We start from the raw sequence: 23,399 nt of genomic DNA on the forward strand, positions 1-23,399 counted from the left end.
GGTGTGTTCAGGGTGATGTGCAGTGTTAGTTTTCCGCCACACATAGCGTTTTGCATTTAGGCCAAAAACTTCAATTTTGGTCTCATCTGACCAGAGCACCTTCCTCCACATGTTTGCTGTGTCCCCCACATGGCTTGTGGCAAACTGCAAAGGGGACTTCTTATGGCTTTTTTTCAACAATGGCTTTCTTCTTGCCACTCTTCCATAAAGGCCCGATTTGTGGAGTGCACGACTAATAGTTGTCCTGTGGACAGATACTCCCACCCGAACTGTGGATCTCTGCAGCTCCTCCAGAGTTACCATGGGCCTCTTGGCTGCTTCTCTGATCAATGCTCTCCTTGCCCGGCCTGTCAGTTTAGGTGGACGGCCATGTCTTGGTAGGTTTGCAGTTGTGCCATATTCTTTCCATTTTCGGATGATTGATTGAACAGTGCTCCGTGAGATGTTCAAAGCTTGGGATATTTTTTTATAACCTAACCCTGCTTTAAACTTCTCCACAACTTTATCCCTGACCTGTCTGGTGTGTTCCTTGGGCTTCATGATGCTGTTGTACTCTAACAAACCTCTGAGGCCTTCACAAAACAGCTGTATTTATACTGAGATTAGATTACACACAAGTGGACTCTATTTACTAATTAGGTGACTTCTGAAGACAATTGGTTGCACTGGATTTTATTTAGGGGTATCAGAATAAAGGGGGCTGAATACTTTTGCACACCACACTTTTCAGTTTTTTATTTGTAAAAAAATTTGAAAACCATGTATCATTTCCCTTCCACTTCACAATTATGCGCCACTTTGTGCTGGTCTATCACATAAAATCCGAATAAAATACATTTATGTTTGTGGTTGTAGCGTGACAAAATGTGGAGAAGTTCAAGGGGTATGAATACTTTTGCAAGCCATTGTATACCAATTAAAAAAAAAAAAACTAGATTCTAATATTACCAACTTTATTTGGGACTATAGATCACATAGAATTCAAAGAAAACACCTGTGTAAACCCAAAGATGCTGGGGGACTTTCATTTCCGAACTTCTTGTATTATTGGTCAAGATTATAAACAATGATCTCCTTACTTCTTTTCTTTATGACTTATTCTCTTTTTCCTATTTTCTTTTCTTCAACTTTCTTCATTCATTCTTCTTTTTTCTTCTTTTTCACACACTATAAATCTCACATCTTTCTATCCTTTACTATCTAATTTCTTTTTCTTATTCTTATTCTTCTTTATTATAACAAAAAAAAAAATAAGAAGCTGTACATAAAATGTATTATGAAAATATATATTAGGCACTTTGGTGCCATATGAGTGTACTTCTAATAAAATAAAATAAAATGACAATAACTTGTAAAATTATAACATCAATCTGAACAAAACTTGCTACTGCACATCGCAGGACAATGATGAGTAAGGTGGGCCTAAAATTGTCGCGCTGTCCTGTACTGTTTTGCGGAGTTTCCGAACAAACAAACAAACATACAAAATGAGAGGTTTAGTAATATATACCAGATCAAGCGTGGACCCGTTTGGGTCCCGGTCACACGGAAGTATTACATCAAAAAGGTGCGAATACCGGGGCCACTGCCATTGGGATGTAGAATGGAAGTAAAATGCCGATGTGAAAATTGGCAAAGGCAAATAGCCCAGACTGGTTTTTTGAATAAGTTTTCATTTTGATTGGAATTGTAGCTAAAAAAGGCCATTTTTCTTTCTTCCTCAAGTGATTTGTAATAGCGTTTGATACAACCAGACTTGGATTTTTTTTAATGTATGTGCACAAACTTTTTTGTTCCAATTATGTGTTTATAAAACATTTCAGTAATGTGTTCCTGAACACAAAATTCCGACTTCATTTCAAAGTTATGTTTGTGCCTTAAATTGTTAAATATGACTGAACCATTCTGAAAATTGTGGAAAATAAAACTGGACATTCTGTTTTGGAATTCACTTTTTTAGTGATTTTCACGTTTTTCTTTAAAATAACCTAAACACAATTTTAGTTGTTAATAAACACGGGAGAATTTGATTGAAATGGTTTTTTTTTAAGAATGAAAATCAATCTCAATGAAAATGGCGATTAAAAAATGAAATAAATCTTATCTTTAACGCTTTGACCATTTATCTCCTCATTCAGCAGCAGCAGCAACTCCACGGCAAAGGCTGGTGTTTTGTGCGGGAAGAAGCCCCAGTGGATAACCAGCGTGCTTAGAGCGGGAAGAGCTGGTCACCAATCAGAGCAGCGGAGGCGCTCCCCCACGTGGGACCCAGACCAATCGGGCATAGAGCGGGAGGTCGGAGCCAATCATCAACCCCACATGGTGAGGAGTGGCAGGAGCCAATCAGGATGCGCCGGCAACCAAACGGAGGGGCGGCGACGCTCCCCACACGTGGGACCCAGAACAGAGACCAATCGGGCTTCAAGCGGGAGGTGAGAGCCAATCAATTGTCCCGATGTGGGGTGAGTGTCAGGAACCAATCAGGACGTGCCGGATCCGATGTGGGGGGGAGGTGGGAGGGACAATCAAATGGCGATCTCAAAATGGCAACCCTTCCCCAACTGCACACACACGTTTCTGGCGGCCATCCTACCATTGTGAAGCAAGATGAACACGCAAGTATTAGATCAACTGCGCATGCGCAAACCTGTAGGTTCCCATTGTGACGTCGAACGGTGCTGACCGGCATGACAAGTGAAAAAATGATTTTTTAAAGTTTAAAATGTGTATAACTTGTAAAATATGACATCAATCTGTAGCAATATCTTGCTACTGCACACCGCAGAATAATGGTGAGTAAGTAGGTATGTTACAATACTTACCTTCAGCGGCGCTGTAATTCTGCCACTGGTCGTGTGTGCGATTTTGGCGCGTTTGGGGGGGGGGGGGGGGTAAAAAACGCATTTTTTTCCTGGATTATATTTGGTTGTAATGCAAGATTTTGTTGAAAAATCGTTCCGATGGGCGTTCTGTCAATGTTATTTATTTATTTGTTTATTTATTTTAATCGCCCGACTCATTCAGCGCTGGAGTCATTTTAAATTCAGCTTCTGAAGCCATCTACGCCGACAACGGGGACGGATTTCATGTAGGTGACAGGTAAAAGAAAGCGGTTTATTTTTATGTATATAAGTGGTCCTTAAGATACCTTTAGTTCATATTTTAAGTTGCGAAACGATGATTTAGTCCCCATACCGACCGACAGTGTTTTCCATGCAGAAATGGGGATCAAAAACTACAAACCGCAACGTTCCAAATGGTCGCATTCCAAAAAAAAACACAGGCAAGTTGATTTAAATGGCCATTAATTTAAAGGTATTAAACATTAAATTCCTTCCATTTGGCCTATAAATCCATGACAATGAGATTAAAAAATTATGTTATATTGTGAATTCTTGTGTGAATGTTATTTGGACACTTAGGCTATTTAAAAATGTTAATCTATCTTTAAGAAATTGATAGATGTTTCGATCTAGTAATTGAATTTTGTAACTAGCTCTAATTAGGTAACTAACTAATTATATGCTTTAATTTCAAGTCATCTAAGTAAGATTGTTTCATATTTGTTTCAGATTGCTTCAATCTACAACAACTGAAAATTTCTTTTAGTTCTCTTAATTTTTTATTTATTTTTTATTTTTTATTAGAAGTACGGTAAATTACACTACACAACACATATATCTTAATACATTTTTTGTACCGCTTCATTTTTTTTGAGCTTTAAGAAAAAGGTAGAAGTAAGGAAAGTAAAGAAAGTGCGCGAGAGTCGTGAAGTGCAAGAGTGTTGGGAAAAGAAAGCCCCTTAGAAAAGAAGTTAGAGAAGGAAGTAAAGTGAGAAAATAGATCCTAGAAAAGAAAGAAAAAGAAAATAGGAACAATCGCTCTATTATAACATTAAACTCCGCAGAAAGGGGACTACCAACCAAGTCTGTTTTTGTTGTTTTACCTCCCGTTACCAGGTCCTGATACCACTTATTTATTTATTTGTTTATTTAAATTACTATTGCACCTCATATCCAGATAGGTCCAGAAACATAGACCACGTCTTTTGGAATTGGTCTGCTTTACCTGCTAAGAGGAATCTCATCTCTTCCAGATGTAATGTTTCAAACATATTTGATATCCACATTTTTATTGTTGGTGTGGGCGCATTTTTCCAGAATTTAAGTATAAGCTTTTTTCCCATTATTAGCCCGTAATTAAATAAATTCTTCTGAAACACGTTTAGTTCAGGGTTACCTTCCGATATTCCGAAGATAATCCATTCTGGTTTTGGTACCAGTTTTATTTTGATTAATTTTGAAAAAATATCAAATATTTCATACCAGAATTTTTGGATTTTTGTACAAAAAACAAAAGAGTGCGCTATGGTAGCTTCTTGACACAGGCATTTATCACAGATTGGTGAAACATTAGGGAAGATTTTATTTAATTTAGTTTTTGAATAATATAATCTATGTAATGTTTTAAATTGGATGAGCGTATGTCGTACGTTGATCGAACATTTATGCACCTGTAGTAAGTGATTATCCCAGGTCTCTTTTGAGATTTTTATAGCTAATTCTTGTTCCCAATCTTTTCTAATTCCATCTGTTGAGGGTATTTCTATGTTTAAAATGATATTATATATGTACGATATTAAATTAGCTGATTCCGCCTTTGTCTTCATTGCTTCATCCAATAAGTCGGAAGGCATATTATGATAGTCTTTTGTGTGTTTTTTCAGATAATCACAAATTTGAAGATATTTAAAATATTGGTTATTTTTCAAATTATATTTCAGTTGTAGTTGTTGAAATGATAGTAAATTCCCCAATTCATACAGATCTTCAAGCGTTTTGATTCCCATTCTTTCCCATTGTATAAATGATTTGTCTATGATTGATGGTTTAAACGATGGATTATTGACTATTGGTATTAAAAGAGATAGGTTTCTTAATTTTAAATTCTGTTTTATTTGTTCTTATTGTGTTATGTATAATTGGATTTTTATTATAATTTTTATTATTCAAATTTATTGGTGAGAGGATGGTCGCTCCTATATTACTCGGGGAGCAGTCCCCTTTTTCCATTACCATCCAGTCCGCCTGCTGTGCAGAATTGTCCAGCAGGTGAATCATATTTTTAATATTTACTGCCCAATTATAATACATAAAATTAGGGAGCGCTAGACCCCCCAGCTCTTTTCGTTTATTAAGGTGTGCTATTTGTATTCTATGGGATTTATAATCCCATATAAAATTTGTAATGTCTGAGTTAATTTTTTGAAAAACTTTTTTGGGAGATATATAGGTATTGATTGAAATAGGTATAGGATTTGTGGTAAGAAAATCATTTTAATAGCATTTATTCTGCCTATTAAGGACATCGGAAGTGTTTTCCAGAATTTAATCAGGTTATTCAATTTCTTGAGTAAGGGATTATAATTGGCTTTAAACATATCCTGGTAATTTCTAGTAATTTCAATTCCCAAATATTTGAATTTTTCTGTAGCTATTTTAAAGGGAAATTTCCGGAGATGTGTTGAGTCTTTTGGTTTTATCGACATAATTTCACTTTTGTTCCAATTTATTCTATATCCCGAAAAGGATCCAAAGTCCTCAATTAAATTTAATATGTTTGGTATACTAATTTGTGGTTTTGTGATGTACAGTAGTACATCATCGGCATATAGGGATATTTTATTCTTTGAATATTTTGTATTATAACCATAAATATCCGGGTGTGTTCTTATTTTTTCAGCAAGGGGTTCAATTACCAAAGCAAATAACAGCGGTGATAATGAACATCCTTGTCTATTGTCCCTTGATAGTTCAAATTTCGAGGATAATATATTATTAGTTAATATTCTAGCCGTAGGTTTGTTATATAATAGTTTTATCCATGCAATGAAGTTTTCTCCCAATTGGAATGTTTGCAATACTTTAATCATATAATCCCATTCTACTTGATCAAACGCTTTTTCTGCGTCCAGTGAGATGATAGATAACTCTTGGTCGTGAGATTTATGTGAGTGCATTATGTTAAGCAAACGTCTCAAATTATTGAATGAGTGTCTCTTAGGTATAAATCCTGTTTGATCTCCATTTATTAGTCTACTAACGTACCTGCTTAGTCTACTGGCTAGTGTTTTCGCTATTATTTTTTGATCCGTATTTAACAAAGCAATAGCTCTATATGAGCCTGGTTCTTCTATGTTTTTATCTTTTTTAAGTATTAATGTGATCGTTGATTCTGCTAATGTTTCGGGTAAGCTTTGCTCTTTAAAAGCGTATGTATACATTTTCTCTAATCGTGGGGTAACTGTGTCGTAAAAGGCTTTATAGAATTCATTACTGAATCCGTCTGGTCCTGGTGTTTTTCCATTCTTTAGTGTTTTTATTGTGTCTTCTATCTCCTTAGAAGTAATTGTTGCTCCCAGTTCCTCTTGTTCCCTCAATTCTAATTGTGGGAGGTTACAATTTTCCAGAAATTCTGAAACTTTATTATTATCTATTGACGTTTTAGATGTATATAGATTTTGGTAAAATTGAGCAAATCTTTTATTAATATCCTTGGGTAATGTTAATAATTCCCCTCTGTAAAGGAAACTAGACGTCGTCCTTAGTCCTTTAACTAAGTCTTTATTCAGATACTACTCACACACGTTCCAGCACTAACCACAACTGGTCTACACACGTACTGGAACCTAACAGGGAGGGAACATGCAGATACTACAGTTATACTACAAAGTGTGGGAGGGTCAATATGATAATGAGGTAACTACATATATGGTTTCATGCATAACCATCTACATCCCTTCCCGTAAGATAAACAGCAGCAGGGTGATTATACAGACCTGCACATAATGACAATATCAGTTACCAAACATCCTAAAACTAAGCATAATCGCCATACCGATCTGGGGCCCGAACAACTCTGCCAGAGCGGGTCCGTACAGCACCCTCACTCCCCTCCCCCAAAGATGAAGGCAGGGGCAGAGAACAACGGGGGGATGGATCAGGCACCAAAACAGCTGTGGGACTAGAAGCCGGTGGACTGAGAGATGAACGAGAAGGAGAGGGAGAAGAAGTCGAACTAACAGGCGAAAACCAGGGAGGAGATGCACTGGCAGGAGAACAGAAACCAGGAGGCACAGAAGTAGGCAGAGCAGGGTCACGAACTACAGCAGGGATAGGCAGCACAACCCAAGGAGGAGAGACAGGCCACAGAGAGGATGGCTCCTGGAAAGGAATCGGGGGAGCAGGCTCACAGACAGCTAATAGATGTTGGCGACTGCGACGGTACACAGTGCCCTCGTAATCTACCAAATAGGAATGGGGCGAGTCAGCAATCCCTACTACAGTGGCAAGCTTGGAAAAACCGGAGGGGTGTCTGCATACGGACAACCTGACCCGTGGAAAGGGAAGGCAAGGGCGGCAAGACTTGTCATGGGACCGACGCTGGATCTCATGGCGTTGAGAAATACGGCGGTGGACCGCATCAGGGGGGCGAACCATCGGGACCAGCGACTGCTGAGAGATAGGCATAGGTGGGCGGAGGACACGAGACACGAGCCGTTGAGCAGGTGAACCCAAAACCCCATCCCTAGAAACATTACGCAAATTCAACAGTCCCTGGTAGAAATCACAGTTAGACAAACGAGACTGCTCCAGCAATGTCTTTGCGCTGCGCACAGCACGTTCAGCAAGTCCGTTACTCTGAGGGAACTCAGGGCTGCTGGTATAGTGAGCAAAGTTCCACTTAGCAGCGAAGGCAGCAAATTCGGCACTGGTAAACTGCCGGCCGTTGTCAGTCTGAAGCTTGACCGGGGAGCCAAAGGTAGCGAAGTGGCGTCGCAGCTTTCCGATGACCATCTCCGAGGTGATGGTGGGAAGAAGGTCCACATCAAACCAAGACGAATATGAGTCAACTAGAACCAGGTAGTTCTTCCCACGCCATTCAAATATATCCGCAGCCAGTGAAGACCAAGGCATGTCAGGGGTCGGCTGCTGCAACAGGGGCTGGCGTTGATGGTGAGGGGCCATAGAGTTGCACTCAGCACACGCTTCAACTCGAGCCTTAATGTACTTGGCCATGGCAGGCCAATAGTACTACCCTTGAGCATGGGCAACGGTAGCGTCAGCGCCCGGATGCCCTGAGTGAGCAGCAGAATAATAGGCTTCATATAGCGAGGCAGGAATTACCACCTTGTGACCTTTTACGATGATACCATCCCGAAGCACGAGCTCGTCACGAACCAGGAAAAACGGCCGCACGGCAGCAGGCAGAGAGTGGGGCTTGCGGGGCCAACCACGCAGAATGACGGCAGACAGCTGTTGCAAGTCAGGGTCAGCAGCGGTGTGCTCGAGCAGGCACTGCAACTGCTTCGAGGGGTGAAATTCACATTGAGAACATGCAGGTCAGCTTGCTCGTAAGGATGCTGCGCACAGGAGGACTGTGGTGCCCTCGACAGGGCATCGGCGACATGCATTTCCGTGCCCCTCCTGTACACAATGTCAAATTCAAACCGCTGTAACTGTAACATCATCCGCTGCAGACGGGCCGGGGCAGCATGAATGGGCTTGTTCAATATTGTAACCAGTGGCTGGTGGTCTGTTTCTACCGTGAACCGTACACCATAGAGAAAGTCCCGATAACCTTGAGCACGCAAACACCACAGCCAGGAGCTCCTTCTCAATTTGAGCATACCTTTGTTCCGTGTCAGTCATGGTGCGTGAGGCAAACGAGACAGGCAGCAGAGAATCACCATCACAAAGTTACATGCAGGCTGCACCGAGGCCAAAACGAGAAGCATCGCAAGTCACAACAATTGGGAGCCGGAGATCAAAAAATCGGAGCACTGGTGTATTAACCAGCATTTTCTTTAAATTGTCAAACGACTGTTGGTGCTGAGGGCTCCACGACCAGGCAACATCCTTCTTAGTCAGGAGGCGCAACGGCGCACTGAGCTCGCTGAGACGCGGGACAAACTTGCCCAGATAGTTCACCATCCCGAGAAACTGCTGCAGACCAGCAACATCCACAGGTGCAGGGAACTCCGAGATGGCAGTAGTCTTAGCAGGGTCGGGCTTCAGACCCCGAGAGGTAAAAATGTGGCCAACATAGGACACCTCAGACAGTCGGAACCTGCACTTGGACGGGTTTAGTTTGAGGTTTATCTGGCGAGCACGGTCAAGGACCCTCCGGAGATTTCGGTCGTGTTCCGCGACATCCCGGCCATACACGAGTATGTCATCTACAATGATGGCACATGGGAGCCCGGCAAACAATTGCTCCATAGAACGCTGGAAAACTTCGCTGGCCGAGCTTATCCCGAAAGGCATTCTGAGAAACTTGTATCTCCCGAAGGGCGTTGCGAAAGCTGTCAAATCAGTCGACTGGCTGTGCAGTGGAATCTGCCAAAAGGAACTTCTGGCATCAAGAACAGAAAACACGGTGGCTGGACCAACCTGGGCAGCAACGTCCTCGACAGTCCTCATGGGGTAGTGGGGCCTTTTAATGGCAGTGTTCAAGTCCTTCGGGTTGATACAGACCCGGATTTCGTTCTTGCCTTTTTTTAGGGTGACAACCATCGTGGACACCCAGCTAGTGGGCTCGCTGATAGCTTCCAGTACCCCCAAGTTCACCATTTTGTCCAGCATGGCTTTGACTTTGTCTTTCATCGCGAAAGAAACCCTATGAGACGGACGGCACACTGGAGTAACGGAGGAGTCTGTAGCAATTTTGTAAACGAGTGGCAGCTTTCCCAGCTGATCATCAAAAAGGTCTGGGTATTCAGAGACAGGGTCTAACACCACCCGTACATCATGGACTGTACTGTCGAAAGCAACCAGGCCCAGATCTTGGCAAGCCTGATTACTCAGCAGAGGCACACAATCACAATCCAATACAAAAAACGATAAGTCACGAGATGTCTTCTGTAGCTTGCAGTGGAAAGTTACCCTCCCCACAGGTGTCAGTTCCTCCCCTCCGTAGGCTCGCAGCACCGAGCGATCCGCAGTCAGTTGCTCATTAGTCCTTATCTGGTGGAAGAGCCTTGTTGAAATTACGCTGACCTTCGCACCCGTATCCAACTTCGCAGTAAAGTTCTTGTTATTGACAGTGACTAGCAACGATGGATCAGGGAGTCGAGTCTGGTTGTGCAGCAGAGCGTAAACACTGGCATCCCCCATAGAGACGCTGGAGTCGGACTCGGGGGCTGACTCCTCGTCGAACTGTGGATCAAGGACACTTTCAATCCTCTGGAGATTGCTGAACACCTGGCGAGGTGGCTGAGCAGCGTTCCCACGGGAACGGCAGACCGACACAAAATGATTTTGCTTTCTGCAATAGTTGCAGGCTTTTCCGATGGCGGGACAAGGAGATTGTGGCAAATGTCCATATCCACAATTGGGGCACTTTCTGGCACTCTGAGGGCGGGGGGCAAGAGCTGGGCGAGGCTGTGGTTTAGAATTGTTAGGTGCCCGCCATGGCACAGACAGAGCAGCCACACCGACGGCACGGCTCCCAGATCCTCTCTCCCCACTGACCGGAGTAACGACCTCAGCCAAGCGGCAGGCATGCATAGCTTCGTTTAACGTGAGGTCAGGCTTCCGTAATAACTCAGACCGCAGTTTCTGGTCAAGCATGCCATTAACCAATATATCCCGCATGAGCTCGTCACGCAACTCACCAAAACGACAGCGCTGAGACAGGTGGCGGAGGTCAGCAATGAAACATTCCACCGGCTCCCCAGGCTGTTGCTTGCGTGAAAACAAATGTGTTCGCTCCAAAATGCGATTGGAAGGAAGGTCGCAAATCTCCGTGAACTTCCTCAAGAGACAGGCTGGGTCGTTCGGAGATTCTGCTGGCTCAACAACCTGGTCATCCACATCCAGGACCGCTGGACGGTATTCAAACGAATTAGTCCTCCTCATGGCATCTGGTCCAGCGAGATTCAGCAGCAAAGATGCCCTGAGAGCAGGAGGATCATTGTGGTGTGCGATGTTAACATAGTGATTGTAGTCCATTACAAACGTACCCCATCGCTCCGCAATGTCGGCATCAAAAACTAACGGGGAAGGCTTGCGACAAGACGAAGCCATCCTTGCACACACTCACTCAATAAACAAAATAAAACCTGATGTACAGAGGCGCAGATTTACAGGTTCTGACACCATGTAAAGGAAACTAGACGTCGTCCTTAGTCCTTTAACTAAGTCTTTATTCAGATACTACTCACACATGTTCCAGCACTAACCACAACTGGTCTACACACGTACTGGAACCTAACAGGGAGGGAACATGCAGATCCTACAGTTATACTACAAAGTGTGGGAGGGTCAATATGATAATGAGGTAACTACATATATGGTTTCATGCATAACCATCGACACCCTCTATCTGATTTAATCTTTAGTATTGCATTCACTTTTTCCCGTTTTTTCAATTGGCGTGCTAAAAGTTTGTGGGGTTTGTCCCCGAATTCGAAGTGTTCTTGTTTTGTAACTTGGAATAATGTTATAACTTTCTCTGACAATCATTTATTTAGCTTGAATTTCAATAATAGGATTTTATTATGTTTATCCATAGTTGGATCTTTAGCATTATCTGTATCTAATTGTTTTATTTGTTCTTCTAAATGTCTTTGTTCTTTCTTATTTTTTTTATTTTGATAAGCTTGAAATGAAATAATGACTCCTCTAATAAATGCTTTAAAGGATTCCCATAATAGCGTGGGGGATATATCTGGTGTATCATTTATCTCAAAAAATAAGTCCATCTGTTTTTTTAGATATATACTCCCTTGTGGGTCTTTTAAAATTTGCGAATTAAACCTCCAGAATGATTTATTCATAGACATTCCTAATTTTAAAATAAAGGTTAACGGAGAGTGATCTGAAATCGCATTAATGTGGTATTTAGGATTCATAGTATGTGGAATTAATTTTGTATCCACAAGAAAATAGTCTATCCGTGAATATGTTTTATGCACCGTTGAATAAAACGAGTAGTCCCTTCCCGTCGGATTTGCAATCCTCCATACATCTGCTATATTTGTGTTTTCCATATATGTATGTAAGAGTTCACTGGTTTTAGATTTCATATTACCTTTTTGTTTTTGCATCGATTTATCTATAATAAGGGTCTAAAACACAGTTGAAGTCTCCTCCAATTATAACATTTTGATAATTAAATTCTGCAATTATATTCAGAATTTTATTAAAAAATTGAGGGTTATCAAAGTTGGGCGCATATATATTTACCAGCGTAATTGGCGTATTATTGATCTCTCCTGCTACTATAAGATATCTCCCTTCCTTATCTGAAATAGTATTCTTTGATTTAAATGGAATTCCTTTACGAATAATAATTGCAGTACCTCTGGTTTTGGAAGTGAATGAAGAGTGAAATGTTTGGCCTATCCAGTTAGCCCTCAGTCTCGTCTGATCTTGATATTTAAGATGCGTTTCCTGTAGGAACGAAATGTCCGTGTTGTATGATTTCAACTGAGCTAGTATCTTGCCCCTTTTAATAGGTTCATTAATACCCCTTACATTCCAACTACACAGTGTGACTCCTCCCATTTTCCTTTGATTGTCGTCATACATTTTTACCAATTTTAATGACCTTACTTATTATGGTGCATCCATACCTCAGGACTCTGGTTATTTTGGGAGCATTTATATTATAGACTTTCTTGGTAGTTCCCCTCTGCGATTGTCCTTGAAAAAAAAACACATGAATGTGACATATTGTGATAAAAAAAAAAGTATATAGAATAAATGTACGGTGTCTGGGTTTCCGACACCGTAGTGAGTGGCCCACTCGTCTGTGGGATACGACATCGATATTGCTTCCGGCGTAGATGTTATGAGGTTAGCCCCGCTGCCTTTATTACCCAAAACCTAGGGGGTCGGTACCGTTTCCAAATCAGTTCTATTTCACCCCATTGCAGTATATATATATATATATGTTTCATTCCGACTTATCAAATCTAATCATGTATTCAGTTACATATATTCCTCTCTCTTTATCTCTTAACTATTTGTAATTGGTTTTAGTATTGTTAAAAGTGAGCTGTTCGCTGAAAGGGTTAACCAGAGTCAGGCTCCTGGAATTAAGCCAGGTGCCTGAGTCTCTTCCCCTCCCCACTCGAGCTGCGGAACCTGTGTAATTACCATGTTGTCTGCGTTATAACACATTTTTATCAATATCAGTTTCTGTATTAGTATTGTTAATTATTAATTACTAATAATTCTCTATACTTTGTAAGACTCTGTAAGACTATGTAAGCCATGTGATGTTTTTCGCTCTCTCTCAGCTCAGCAAATCGTCATTCTTGTGTTTGAGCATCGAGTGTCCCTGAGTTAAGTTCAACAATGTTCAAGAGAAGATTATAATGTCTAGACATGTCTCGTGGAAAATAATAATTTTTAAAGCTTGGTGTTATTCACTTTTTTCACTTTTCTACTAATATTCTTGTTGGGGGAATAAGCACATTAATTTGTTCATGACGTCTGGTGATCAATCTTCTTTTGTTGCTGCCTTGGCCACGATTTCTTGAGCGTATTTAAGGGATTCTACCGGGTTAGTGAATGTTTTTGAGATTCCCTTGAAAGTAATACGCATCCTGGCCGGATAAAACACTCCACATATGACGCCCTTGACACCGTAAAGAGCTTCTCTGGTCTGTGAGAACTTTCTTCTCTTTTGCACAATCTCATAAGGGTAGTCCCGTAGAAGTTTAATAGAATCATTTCCATACATCATCTTCTCTCCGTGTTTAATTTTTTTCATCAGCGCTTCCACTGATGGGATATCCCGAAGTTTGACTATGATCTGTCGTGGGTAGGCTTGTTCTCCTTGAAATCTTGATTTAAATCTAGGTAGTCGATGTGCTTCTTCAATTACAGGTGCCTCAGGTAAATTGAGTACATGTTTGATTAAATTGGCAGTGAACTCACGAGCATTGTCCCCCTCAGCTCCCTCTTTCACTCCACGTATTCGTATATTTTGACGTCTTGAGCGAGCTTCTAGGTCAACACATTTATCAGATATTTTTGTAAATTGGCTCTTGAGGCTGTCTAGTTCTAACTTCATTGCCTCCATATCTCCAGCCATCTCTTCCACAACAGCTTCCAAATCTTTCACTGCAATTGCATTTGCGGAAATAGTTTCATGCACAGCCTCAAACATCTTTGTGGACTCTTCTGCCACCTTATTAATTTTCCCCGTTAGCTCTTCTTGCACATCATCAACTTTTTTTTGCAGAGCACCAATGCCCGCAAGTATTTTTTCATTACCAGCATTAATAGATTGTATGTTTTCCATCAAATTTAAGTTTCCAGCTTTCACATCATTTTTCAAATCTCTTACCGAGTTCTTTAATTCCTCCATTTCAGTTTTCTCTTTTGTGATCAGCTCAGTCTTAGAACATGTAGCCATTCCAGAATCCACTCCAGAGGTCAGTTTTGCAGTTTCTTGATGTTCCCGAGTCTTCAGCAGGTGTTTTGTCACTTTCCTCTGTGGGTTCTGACCTGGAGATGTGTTTTTCACTTAAAATGATTTTCCCTCCGTTAAATCCACGGCGCTTACTGATGACGTCATCAGCACCGCGACATGAAACTCCGGTAAGTCTTTAAAATCGGTCCCGACCTCCAGACCCAATTTTAACGCGAAAAATCGCGATTTTTTTCAGCGGAGCTAGAAGATTTGCGACTGCTAACAGAGCATGCCGCCACCGCAGTTCTCTTAATTTTTAAGAAACTTGTGGCCATTTGACTGTCCTCGATCACAGCTTTTGTGTTAAGTCAATGGAAAAGCAATAGGGACCAAGATGCTAATTTCCGAGTATGAAAATGGCCATAATTTTTTTAATACTGAAGATATGAAAGTGAATTAGGTGACAAATTGAACTTCTTTTTATGCTTTATCTGATGGGTTAATTACAGACTTGATTTTTAAAATCTCAACATTTTGTAACATTGCTAGAGTAAGGTGGGCCTAAATTTGTACCACTTTGGCAGACTTTTGGGAAAAAACAAACAAGAATTGAGCTGGTGAACATTGATGGCGCCTGCCTGTGGCGACATTTGCAAAGCAGCCCAACAGAAAAGGATTAAAGAACTCTGGTCGGCATGGACTCGGTGGGCCGAAGGGCCTGTTTCTGTGCTGTATCTTTAAAGTCTAAAGTAAACTCAGATTGCTTTATTGGGCTAGCCGCATAGACTGTATGCTGATACCAGACTCCCGAAGCAGATATACTTTTCTGACCATTGGAAAGAGGAATAGATTGAAAGATGTGCTCAAAGCTTACCTAAAAAATGCAAGATCCCACATATTCATGGGAATCCTGTGCATGATTGCTCAAATTGAGAAAGGGGCATTTGGGATGGTGTTGAGAGTGCCATGCATTGGGAGTGCATAGAAACCAATGTAGGTAATGGAAGAAGTGCACCACCTCCCAGGCTATTCACCCACCCAGCCTACCATCTGCGGAAGCCTCAACTATTTCTATATTGGCCTCATTAGCTCACATCCCACACAACTGGAGGGGGAGCAATTTGTTCTTCATGCAGGCGGACTGCCTAAGGAGATGAATAATTAACCACAGTAACCACAACACCCAAAGCCCTGACGTGGCCTTTACATGTGGCCTCAATCCAGAGTACTGTGTTTGTGTCTAAGTTTGTATCCATTGTAAGGCAGACCTCGAACAATGACAGGGTGGAGTACAGGATGGATATAGAGAATGCAGGGTCACTGAATTCTCAGTCATTGGGAGGAGGGAGAAGGGTGTCCCCCCTCCCATTAGTACAGAACTTTTGCATTTTTCAGCTTGAAATTGTGCAATATGTTGTATACTGTAGCAAGTCTTTTAACCTACACTTGAATGCAATATAGATGCTTTAAATTGGGTTAGCTATGAATAAGGTTAGAGTAAATTACATTCCTAATTACATTCCACAGTAGAGCCCAGGCTCTGATCAACAGGTGCAGCACACGAATGATCTTAGTATATTCATTATGTAAATCAGATTATAATCAAACTGGGCCCATGTTGACCAACCTGGGTCTCACTGCACACCTGGTATTACTCCTGGCCCTGACTCCAGTTGCATACCTTCTCTCATTCCTGACCCTGAATGCAGCCTTACACCTGGCCCCCTTTACAACCCTTACCTGCTTAGGTTCCCAGTGCTGAACACACCCCTGGTCCCAGCTTTGACTGCACACCTAGTACTATTCCAGACCTTGACTCTGGATGCAAACTTGGCCTTGCTCCTAGCCCCTTTGCACTGACAATATATCTGGCCCACACATAAAGCCCCATATCTGACCCCCTGGACTTAACCTATTACGTTCAAGTCCACAGGTGCTTATCTAATGCAGTAATCCTTTATGGGGCACTTCACAGACCAAATTATGGATAACAAAATTTGCTACATTCATTGGGTTCCTTGTTATCTAACATGCTAGTTACTTTGTCAAAGAAGTCATCAGTTGGTTGAACACAATTCCCATCCATAAAATTATACTCACTCAGCTGTATAAGTATTCTGTTACCATTTTTTTCATTTTCATAACAAACTGTCCTGAAGTCATTTTCACCCCCAATAATTTTAGTATTTTGCTGTCTTCCTCTCAGCTGGGACTTTTCCGAAATGCAAAGTTCAATAACTGTATATTTAAGCAATATTATTCTATTAAATGTGATCTTGAGAGTACATAATATTTTCTGTGGTATTCATAACACAACAATGATAAAAATATCTTTGTTTTGATTGCACCTACCAACATGCATACATTATTACATTACAGTTAATATGTACCGAGGGCAAAGTTTTGTTCCAATGCTCCCCAGTCCCAATTACTTCTACATTGAAGTGATTGAAATCCAAGTGACGTTTAAATGGCATCATGAAAGTAAAACCTCCGGAATGGATGATATTCATTACGTGGTTGGTTGGGGTCAGTACCAGCACAATTACTATATTAAACTTTGAATCTTCAGATGTCCTGGTTCAAGCTAAAACTAAAGACAAATAATAACCTCCTCACACATTCCCCTGCAAATATCTCTGTCACTCCTTTAAAATATGCCCCTTCTTTGAACAAGCTCTTAAACATCACATCCGAATCAGTTTTCATCTGATTACACTCCTTGAGGATGTTCATCTATGTGTTCAATTAATAAAACAACGAGATTGGGGACATTTCTATTCAACCTGTCAAAGGAATTGGGGGGGGGGGGGGGGGGGGGGGGGGGTTAGATATAGTCAGTGAGGTAAACAAACATAATAATTGAGTGGCAAATGACAATAGTGCTCCCTTTCCAATATTTAACTGAAGGAAATAATGGGTTATCGGGGCTGTATGTTGTGACAGACAGCCTGACACCTTGCATGTCATTTAATATTACACTTATCCCATCCCCCTTGATATCCCGAATTAATAAATTAAGGTTTTGTCAACTAATTACAAATCGGGCTAATTACAATCAATAACATTAGCCAACTCCGAAACATGAAGTGCTGAGCATTGGGATCCAGACATCATGGATAACTGGCCTCAGTTCCCCGCTCACATCTGGCAGTGTTCTCCGTGGAGCGTTTTTGAAAGGGGGGAGGTTGGGCAATCACTGGTCACTGGCCTTGGGGGTACCCGGTGAGGGAGTGGAGCAACTGAGTGGGGAGAGGGTGTGGAATAAGAGTGTCCCCCCTCCCACAGTAGGAACTTTTTGAAATTTGATTTATTAAAATCATGTTTTAGTGCACTGTAGAAGTATGATTTCAATGTTTTTTGTATGAAGTATTTTTAAGAGGTAACATTTTAAGGGGTAACTTTATCCACACAGAGGGTGGGTGTATGGAACAAGCTGTCAGAGGAGGTAGTTGAGGCAGGGATCCCAACATTTAACAAAAACTTAGACTGATACATGGATAGGACAGGTTTGGAGGTATGGACCAAAAGCAGGTAGCGTAGCTGGGACATGTTGGCGGGTGTGGGCAAGTTGCGCCGAAGGGCCTGTTTTCACACTGGATCACTCTATGACTACATTATACTTCCACCAATCATGAATGCTTCAAAATCAAGTGATCGAGTTTTATTGCCATTAACTCGCATAGAAACATAGAAAATAGGTGCAGGAATAGGCCATCGGCCCTTCGAGCCAGCACTGCCATTCAATATGATCATGGCTATTCATCTAAAATCTGTACCTCTTTCCTGTTTTTTTCCCCATATCCATTGATTTCGTTGGCACCAGCAACTAAATGTAACTCCCTCTTGAAAATATCTAGTGAATTGGCCTGCACCGCTTTCTGCGGCTGAGAATTCCACAGATTCACAACTGTGTGAAGAAAGTTTGTCCTCATATCAGTCCTAACTGCTCCCTCCCCCCTTATTATTCTTAAACTGTGACCCCTGGTTCTGAACTCCCCCAACATCGGGAACATTTTTCCTGCAGTTACCGTAAGTGAAAATCTAGCAGGCAAGCAGGATGCTTTCTCCAACCACCCCCATTTGAAGTCCACTATCTTATACCATTTCTACCCAGTGCTTGGTATTTCCAGCAGCCACTGGTTGCCCTCCAGGATGCACCAAGCCGCAGCCTGATTAATGCCGGTCACCTGGGCAAATTTCGCACAGAGACTCTCACGGCAGCGGCGCAACGCTTCTGACGCCTTGCACTGAGGTTGCTCCATGGCCGGAGCTGCAGTGGGCGACTCACCAGCCCGTCAAACACTCGCCCGGCCCACTCCCCATCCGCATCTGTCCCCATCGCTGCTTCCTCTTCCAACACCCGCGCCCATGTAGTTATGAGTTTTGAAATTTTCGTTGATCACAGAATTTCTCACAACAGAGCGAGAGAAATTTGTGATCAGCGTGAGAATTTGGCGAAATGTGTGATTCTCACACTCAAAGCATGGGAGTTGGCAGCCCTGCCTCTCTATCCCCCCCTCTCTCTCTCTCTCCCCCTCTCTCACTTCCCCTTCTCTCTCTCTCTCCCTCTCTTCCCTCTCTCTCCCTCTCTCTCTCTCCCTCTCCCTCCTCTCTCTCCTCTCTCTGTCTCTCCCTCTCCCTCTCTCTCTCTCTCCCCCCTCTCCCTCTCTCTCTCTCTCTCCTTCCTCCTATCTCCCCCTCTCTCTCTCCCCTCTCTCCCTCTCTCTCTCTCTCCCTCTCGCTTCTCTCTCTCTCTCTCTATCTCTTTCTCCCTCCCTATCTCCTCTCTCTCTCTCTCTCACCCCTCTCTCTCTCTCTCTCCTCTCACTTCCCCTCTCTCTCTCCCTCCCCTATTTCTCCCTCCCACCTCTCTCTCTCCCTCTTGCTCTCTCTCCCCTCTCTTCTCTCCTCTATCTCCTCTTTCTCTTTGCCCCCCATCTCTCTCTTCCCCCCCTCTTTTTTACCACCCTCTCTCCCCCCATTCTCTCCTACCCCTCCCCTCCCCTCTATCTCCCTTCCCTCCTTCTTCCCTCTCCCCCCCCCCCCCCCCTCTTCTCTCTCTCCATTCTCTCCCCCTCTCTGTCCCCTCACCCTCTCTCCCCCCCTGTCTCCCTGACTCCCCCCCCCCCCCCCCCCCTCTCTCTCTCTCTCTCTCCCCACCTCCCTTTGAGAGTCTGTTCTTTCGGCACAGAGACTCTAGCGGCAGTGGGCCAACGCTTCCGACGCCTCTGACGCCCGGGACTCTTGCCCTGGGCTGCTCCATGGCTGGAGTTGCAGCGAGCGACTCGCTAGCCCCGCAAACACTCGCCAGCGCCGACTCTCCGCATCTGTCCCCGTCCGCTGCTTCCATCCCTCCCTCAGATCCAGCTCTCCAACACCTGCGGACCATGCAGTTTATCTGAGTTTTGACATTTTCGTTGATCACGGAATTTCTCACCACAGAGCGTGAGAAATTTCTGATCAGCGTGAGGGCGTGAGAGTTTGCCTGAGGGCGTGATTCTCACGCTCAAAGCGTGAGAGTTGGCAGCCCTGGTTTAATGGACATGTTCCACAACAGTTAACGGCTTGTTTAATAACTTGACCCCATCAATTCTCCTCAGACCCCTGACCCCATCAAATTTTAAAATCGGCCATGGTTCTCAAGTACACAATGAAAACGCCTCTGAAGCAAAATTTACAGCCAGATTTATCACTTCTGAGACTTTTTAGATACCAAAGTAATCAAGAAAAAAACACAAATAATACTTTACTGTTGATGAATGCAGGGAGCAAACGCGAAAATTCCCAATATTTTCAATTCCGATATCTGCACCCAAGCACTTTAGCTGTTGTTGTCCCTTCAGCTCTCGCTTCTCTTTACCTTCATTTGGCTTCACTTTTGGAATTCTGAAGTTGTGTAAATGTCTCTCACGCTTACCCCGAATTCCACAATTTTTTACAGCGCAAAAATTCAACATTATGGCGCGGTTTAACAGGTAGGAAAGTACGCGTTTCTGCATTTATAACATATACCGGGTTACGGGTGTCCTCCAGATGGATTGAGCGGCTCCGTGCGTCAAGCCCTATGACCCAGTGACCTTACATGCACACACCCTGTTGTCGGCGATGTAGATCAAATAAAGTTCACCTCTCGGGGGGCCAGCTTGACAGAATGAAGCACCCCCCCCCCCCCCCCCCCCTCTCACCCAGCGACCACACATGACCCTCCCTCCACCATTCACACACTGCCGCCGCCGTCTTACCTGACGAAGAAATAATAGGTGTTGTTTTCCATGACATTGAGGGAGTAACTGCGACAATCGGCGATGCCCAATCCAGTCAGGTTAAACCTGTTCCCAGTCGTCCCCAACCGCCAACTGTGCGAAGATGAGTCACACAACAGTTCCATCTCCGCCGAATACCGTTCTCGAAAGAAGACGGGGAGCCAGAGCTCGTCGTCGGTATTGGCTTTCTTCTTGTAGATGGCCACCACCTTGGCATAGACGATGTTCTCGGCCAGTTCGGCTCGGCACGGACCACTCTGCGTCGACTCGGGTACCATTAGGCAAGAAAGGTTCCAAACTTCCCCAGTGACCGTGAGGAGCAAGAGTGCGCTCAACCAGCCCATCCTGACAGCGGCCGACCTCTATGGTAGCAGAGGGTCAGAAAGGTTCCTGCGGATGGTGCGATGCACTGTGTGCTTGCTTCTTTTGTAAGGTTGAGGTTCCTTTGAACTTTGCCGAAACCCTCCCTGCGTCACCCTCGACCACTCTGCGCCAGTTGAAGGTGTGGCAGAGAATGCAAATATATAAAGGCTATCTATCGAGTTCCGTGTAAGTTGATGTGTGTGTATGTGTGTGTGAGAGGGGGTGTATGTGTGTGTGAGAGAGAGAGGGGGGGGGGGGGGGGGGTGGGGTGTGTGTGTGTGTGGGGTTGGACAAATCTATGGCCATGCACTGAATACAAATCCCTTAAAAAAACCTCACAGAAGCAAGATAATTTTTCGAGGGGTTTGAGTCGCCAGCATTTTCTTAAAGCGACAGCCACCCTCTCCACCGTGGCACCGGTCCAAATCTTGCCCCTGTTCATGAAGGTTTTGAGAACGAGATGAAAATAAAATATTGGGCTCATGTCATTGCGGACTGCCTGGGTTTCCAGCGAGGTTATTCAGCCAGTTTCTGCTTCGACATTTTTTTTTAAATATTATTAAAAAATGCCTTGTTTTACGGGAAAACTGTTAGAATGCGACTGCGGAACACTGGGGCAAGTTAGGCTCAGTCAACGCATCCCTAAATCGAGTTATTCGATTTTGATTTGGTTAATTTGACAATTATTGATTCATAACGAGTGCTCATGCATGTGGTTTGAACCATTTCATAGTTATATTTAATCCTCCCAAGGATTCGACTCACCTCAAGCGAGGGTTAGCTGAGGAGAGGGGGGGGGGAGGAGAGGTGAGGTGGAGGGAGGAGGGGGGGGGGGGAGGAGGGGGGGGGTGGGAGGAGAGGGGGGGGGGGAGGGGAGGGGGGAGGAGGAGGGGAGGGAGAGGAGAGGGGGGTAGGAGGAGAGGAGGGGGGGGGGGTGGGGGGGGGGAGAGGAGGGGGGGGGGGGGGGAGGGGAGGAGGAGAGGGGGTGGAGAGGAGAGGGGGTGGAGAGGAGAAGGGGCGAGAACCTAAAAAACATTTTAGAACCAAAAAAGACACATTCTGCAAGCATTGTAGAAGCAAAAGAGACACTTTTTGCAAACGTTTTAGAACCAATAAACACTTTTTGCAAACATTTTAGAACCAATAGACACATTCTGCAAGTGTTTTAGAACCACTAAGTACACTTACATTTGAGTAGACATGTGTTCATTGTTATTCACAGCTCAGAGAAACGTGACCCTCTGCCTTCCTCCAGCTTGCAGACACTGATTGAGGCACACCACTTCCTGGTTTTATAGTCCCTCCCCCTGCCACCAGCAGGGGCAGCAGAGAGAATGGGGAATTTTGTAAAATCATTAATATCTCTTGTAATTTTTCATCGACGGGAAAAATCCTCGGCACGCATACGGCGGAGGGGGGCTCTGAGCAAGGTGGCCCAAAATGACGGCCGTAGGTGGCGGCGTTCTCTCGGAAATCGCAGCACAGATGGCCAAAACCGGTCAAGAACAGACTTTTAGTAATATAGGTTTGCAAACTATTTTAGTTATTATGAGAAAAACGTAGCAATAGGAGGCACACGGAACTGCAGATACTGGTTTCTTGAGCAAAACACAAAGTGCTGGAGGAACTCGGTGGGCCAGGTAGCATCTGTGTACTTAAATAGTCAGGCGACGGGTCATAGAAACATAGAAACATAGAAATTAGGTGCAGGAGATGGCCATTCGGCCCTTCGAGCCTGCACCGCCATTCAATATGATCATGGCTGATCATCAACTCAGTATCCCGTACCTGCCTTCTCTCCATACCCTCTGATCCCCTTGGCCACAAGGGCCACATCTAACTCCCTCTTGAATATAGCCAATGAACTGGCCTCAACTAACCTCTGTGGCAGAGAGTTCCAGAGATTCACCACTCTCTGTGTGAAAAAAGTTCTCCTCATCTTGGTTTTAAAGGATTTCCCCCTTATCCTTAAGCTGTGTCCCCTTGTCCTGGACTTCCCCAACATCGGGAACAATCTTCCTGCATCTAGCCTGTCCAACCCCTTAAGAATTTTGTAAGTTTCTATAAGATCCCCTCTCAATCTCCTAAATTCTAGAGAGTATAAACCAAGTCTATCCAGTCTTTCTTCATAAGACAGTCCTGACATCCCAGGAATCAGTCTGGTGGACCTTCTCTGCACTCCCTCTATGGCAATAATGTCCTTCCTCAGATTTGGGTCAGTACACTTCTTCAGACAGGAGGAGAACTTCTTCAAAGTTGCCATACTTTGAGAAGATTTTTGTAATGGAACAGTAAAATAGTGGGACAAAAAGATCCGTTTAGTTTATTGTCACGTGTACCGAA

The 23,399-nt window shown here is 43.4% G+C and overlaps 1 protein-coding gene across 2 annotated transcripts in view; it reads right to left on the bottom strand.

The window, feature by feature from the left end:
- The window catches only part of LOC129704800 (coiled-coil domain-containing protein 3-like), a 213,945-nt gene that overhangs the window by 176,940 nt on the left and 13,606 nt on the right, over window positions 1–23,399 (bottom strand). Inside the window, exon 1 of one of the 2 annotated variants that reach the window (XM_055648158.1) lies at window positions 20,673–21,199. The exons of the other annotated variant lie outside the window; for it this stretch is intronic. Coding sequence (XP_055504133.1) covers window positions 20,673–21,037 — 365 coding nt within the window. The 5' untranslated portion in view covers window positions 21,038–21,199. Of the gene's footprint in view, window positions 1–20,672; window positions 21,200–23,399 lie in introns of those variants that run through there. 2 annotated transcript variants of the gene reach the window in all.

Source organism: Leucoraja erinacea, chromosome 16 (genome assembly GCF_028641065.1).
Source record: "Leucoraja erinacea ecotype New England chromosome 16, Leri_hhj_1, whole genome shotgun sequence".
Classification (NCBI taxonomy): Eukaryota; Metazoa; Chordata; class Chondrichthyes; order Rajiformes; family Rajidae; genus Leucoraja; species Leucoraja erinaceus.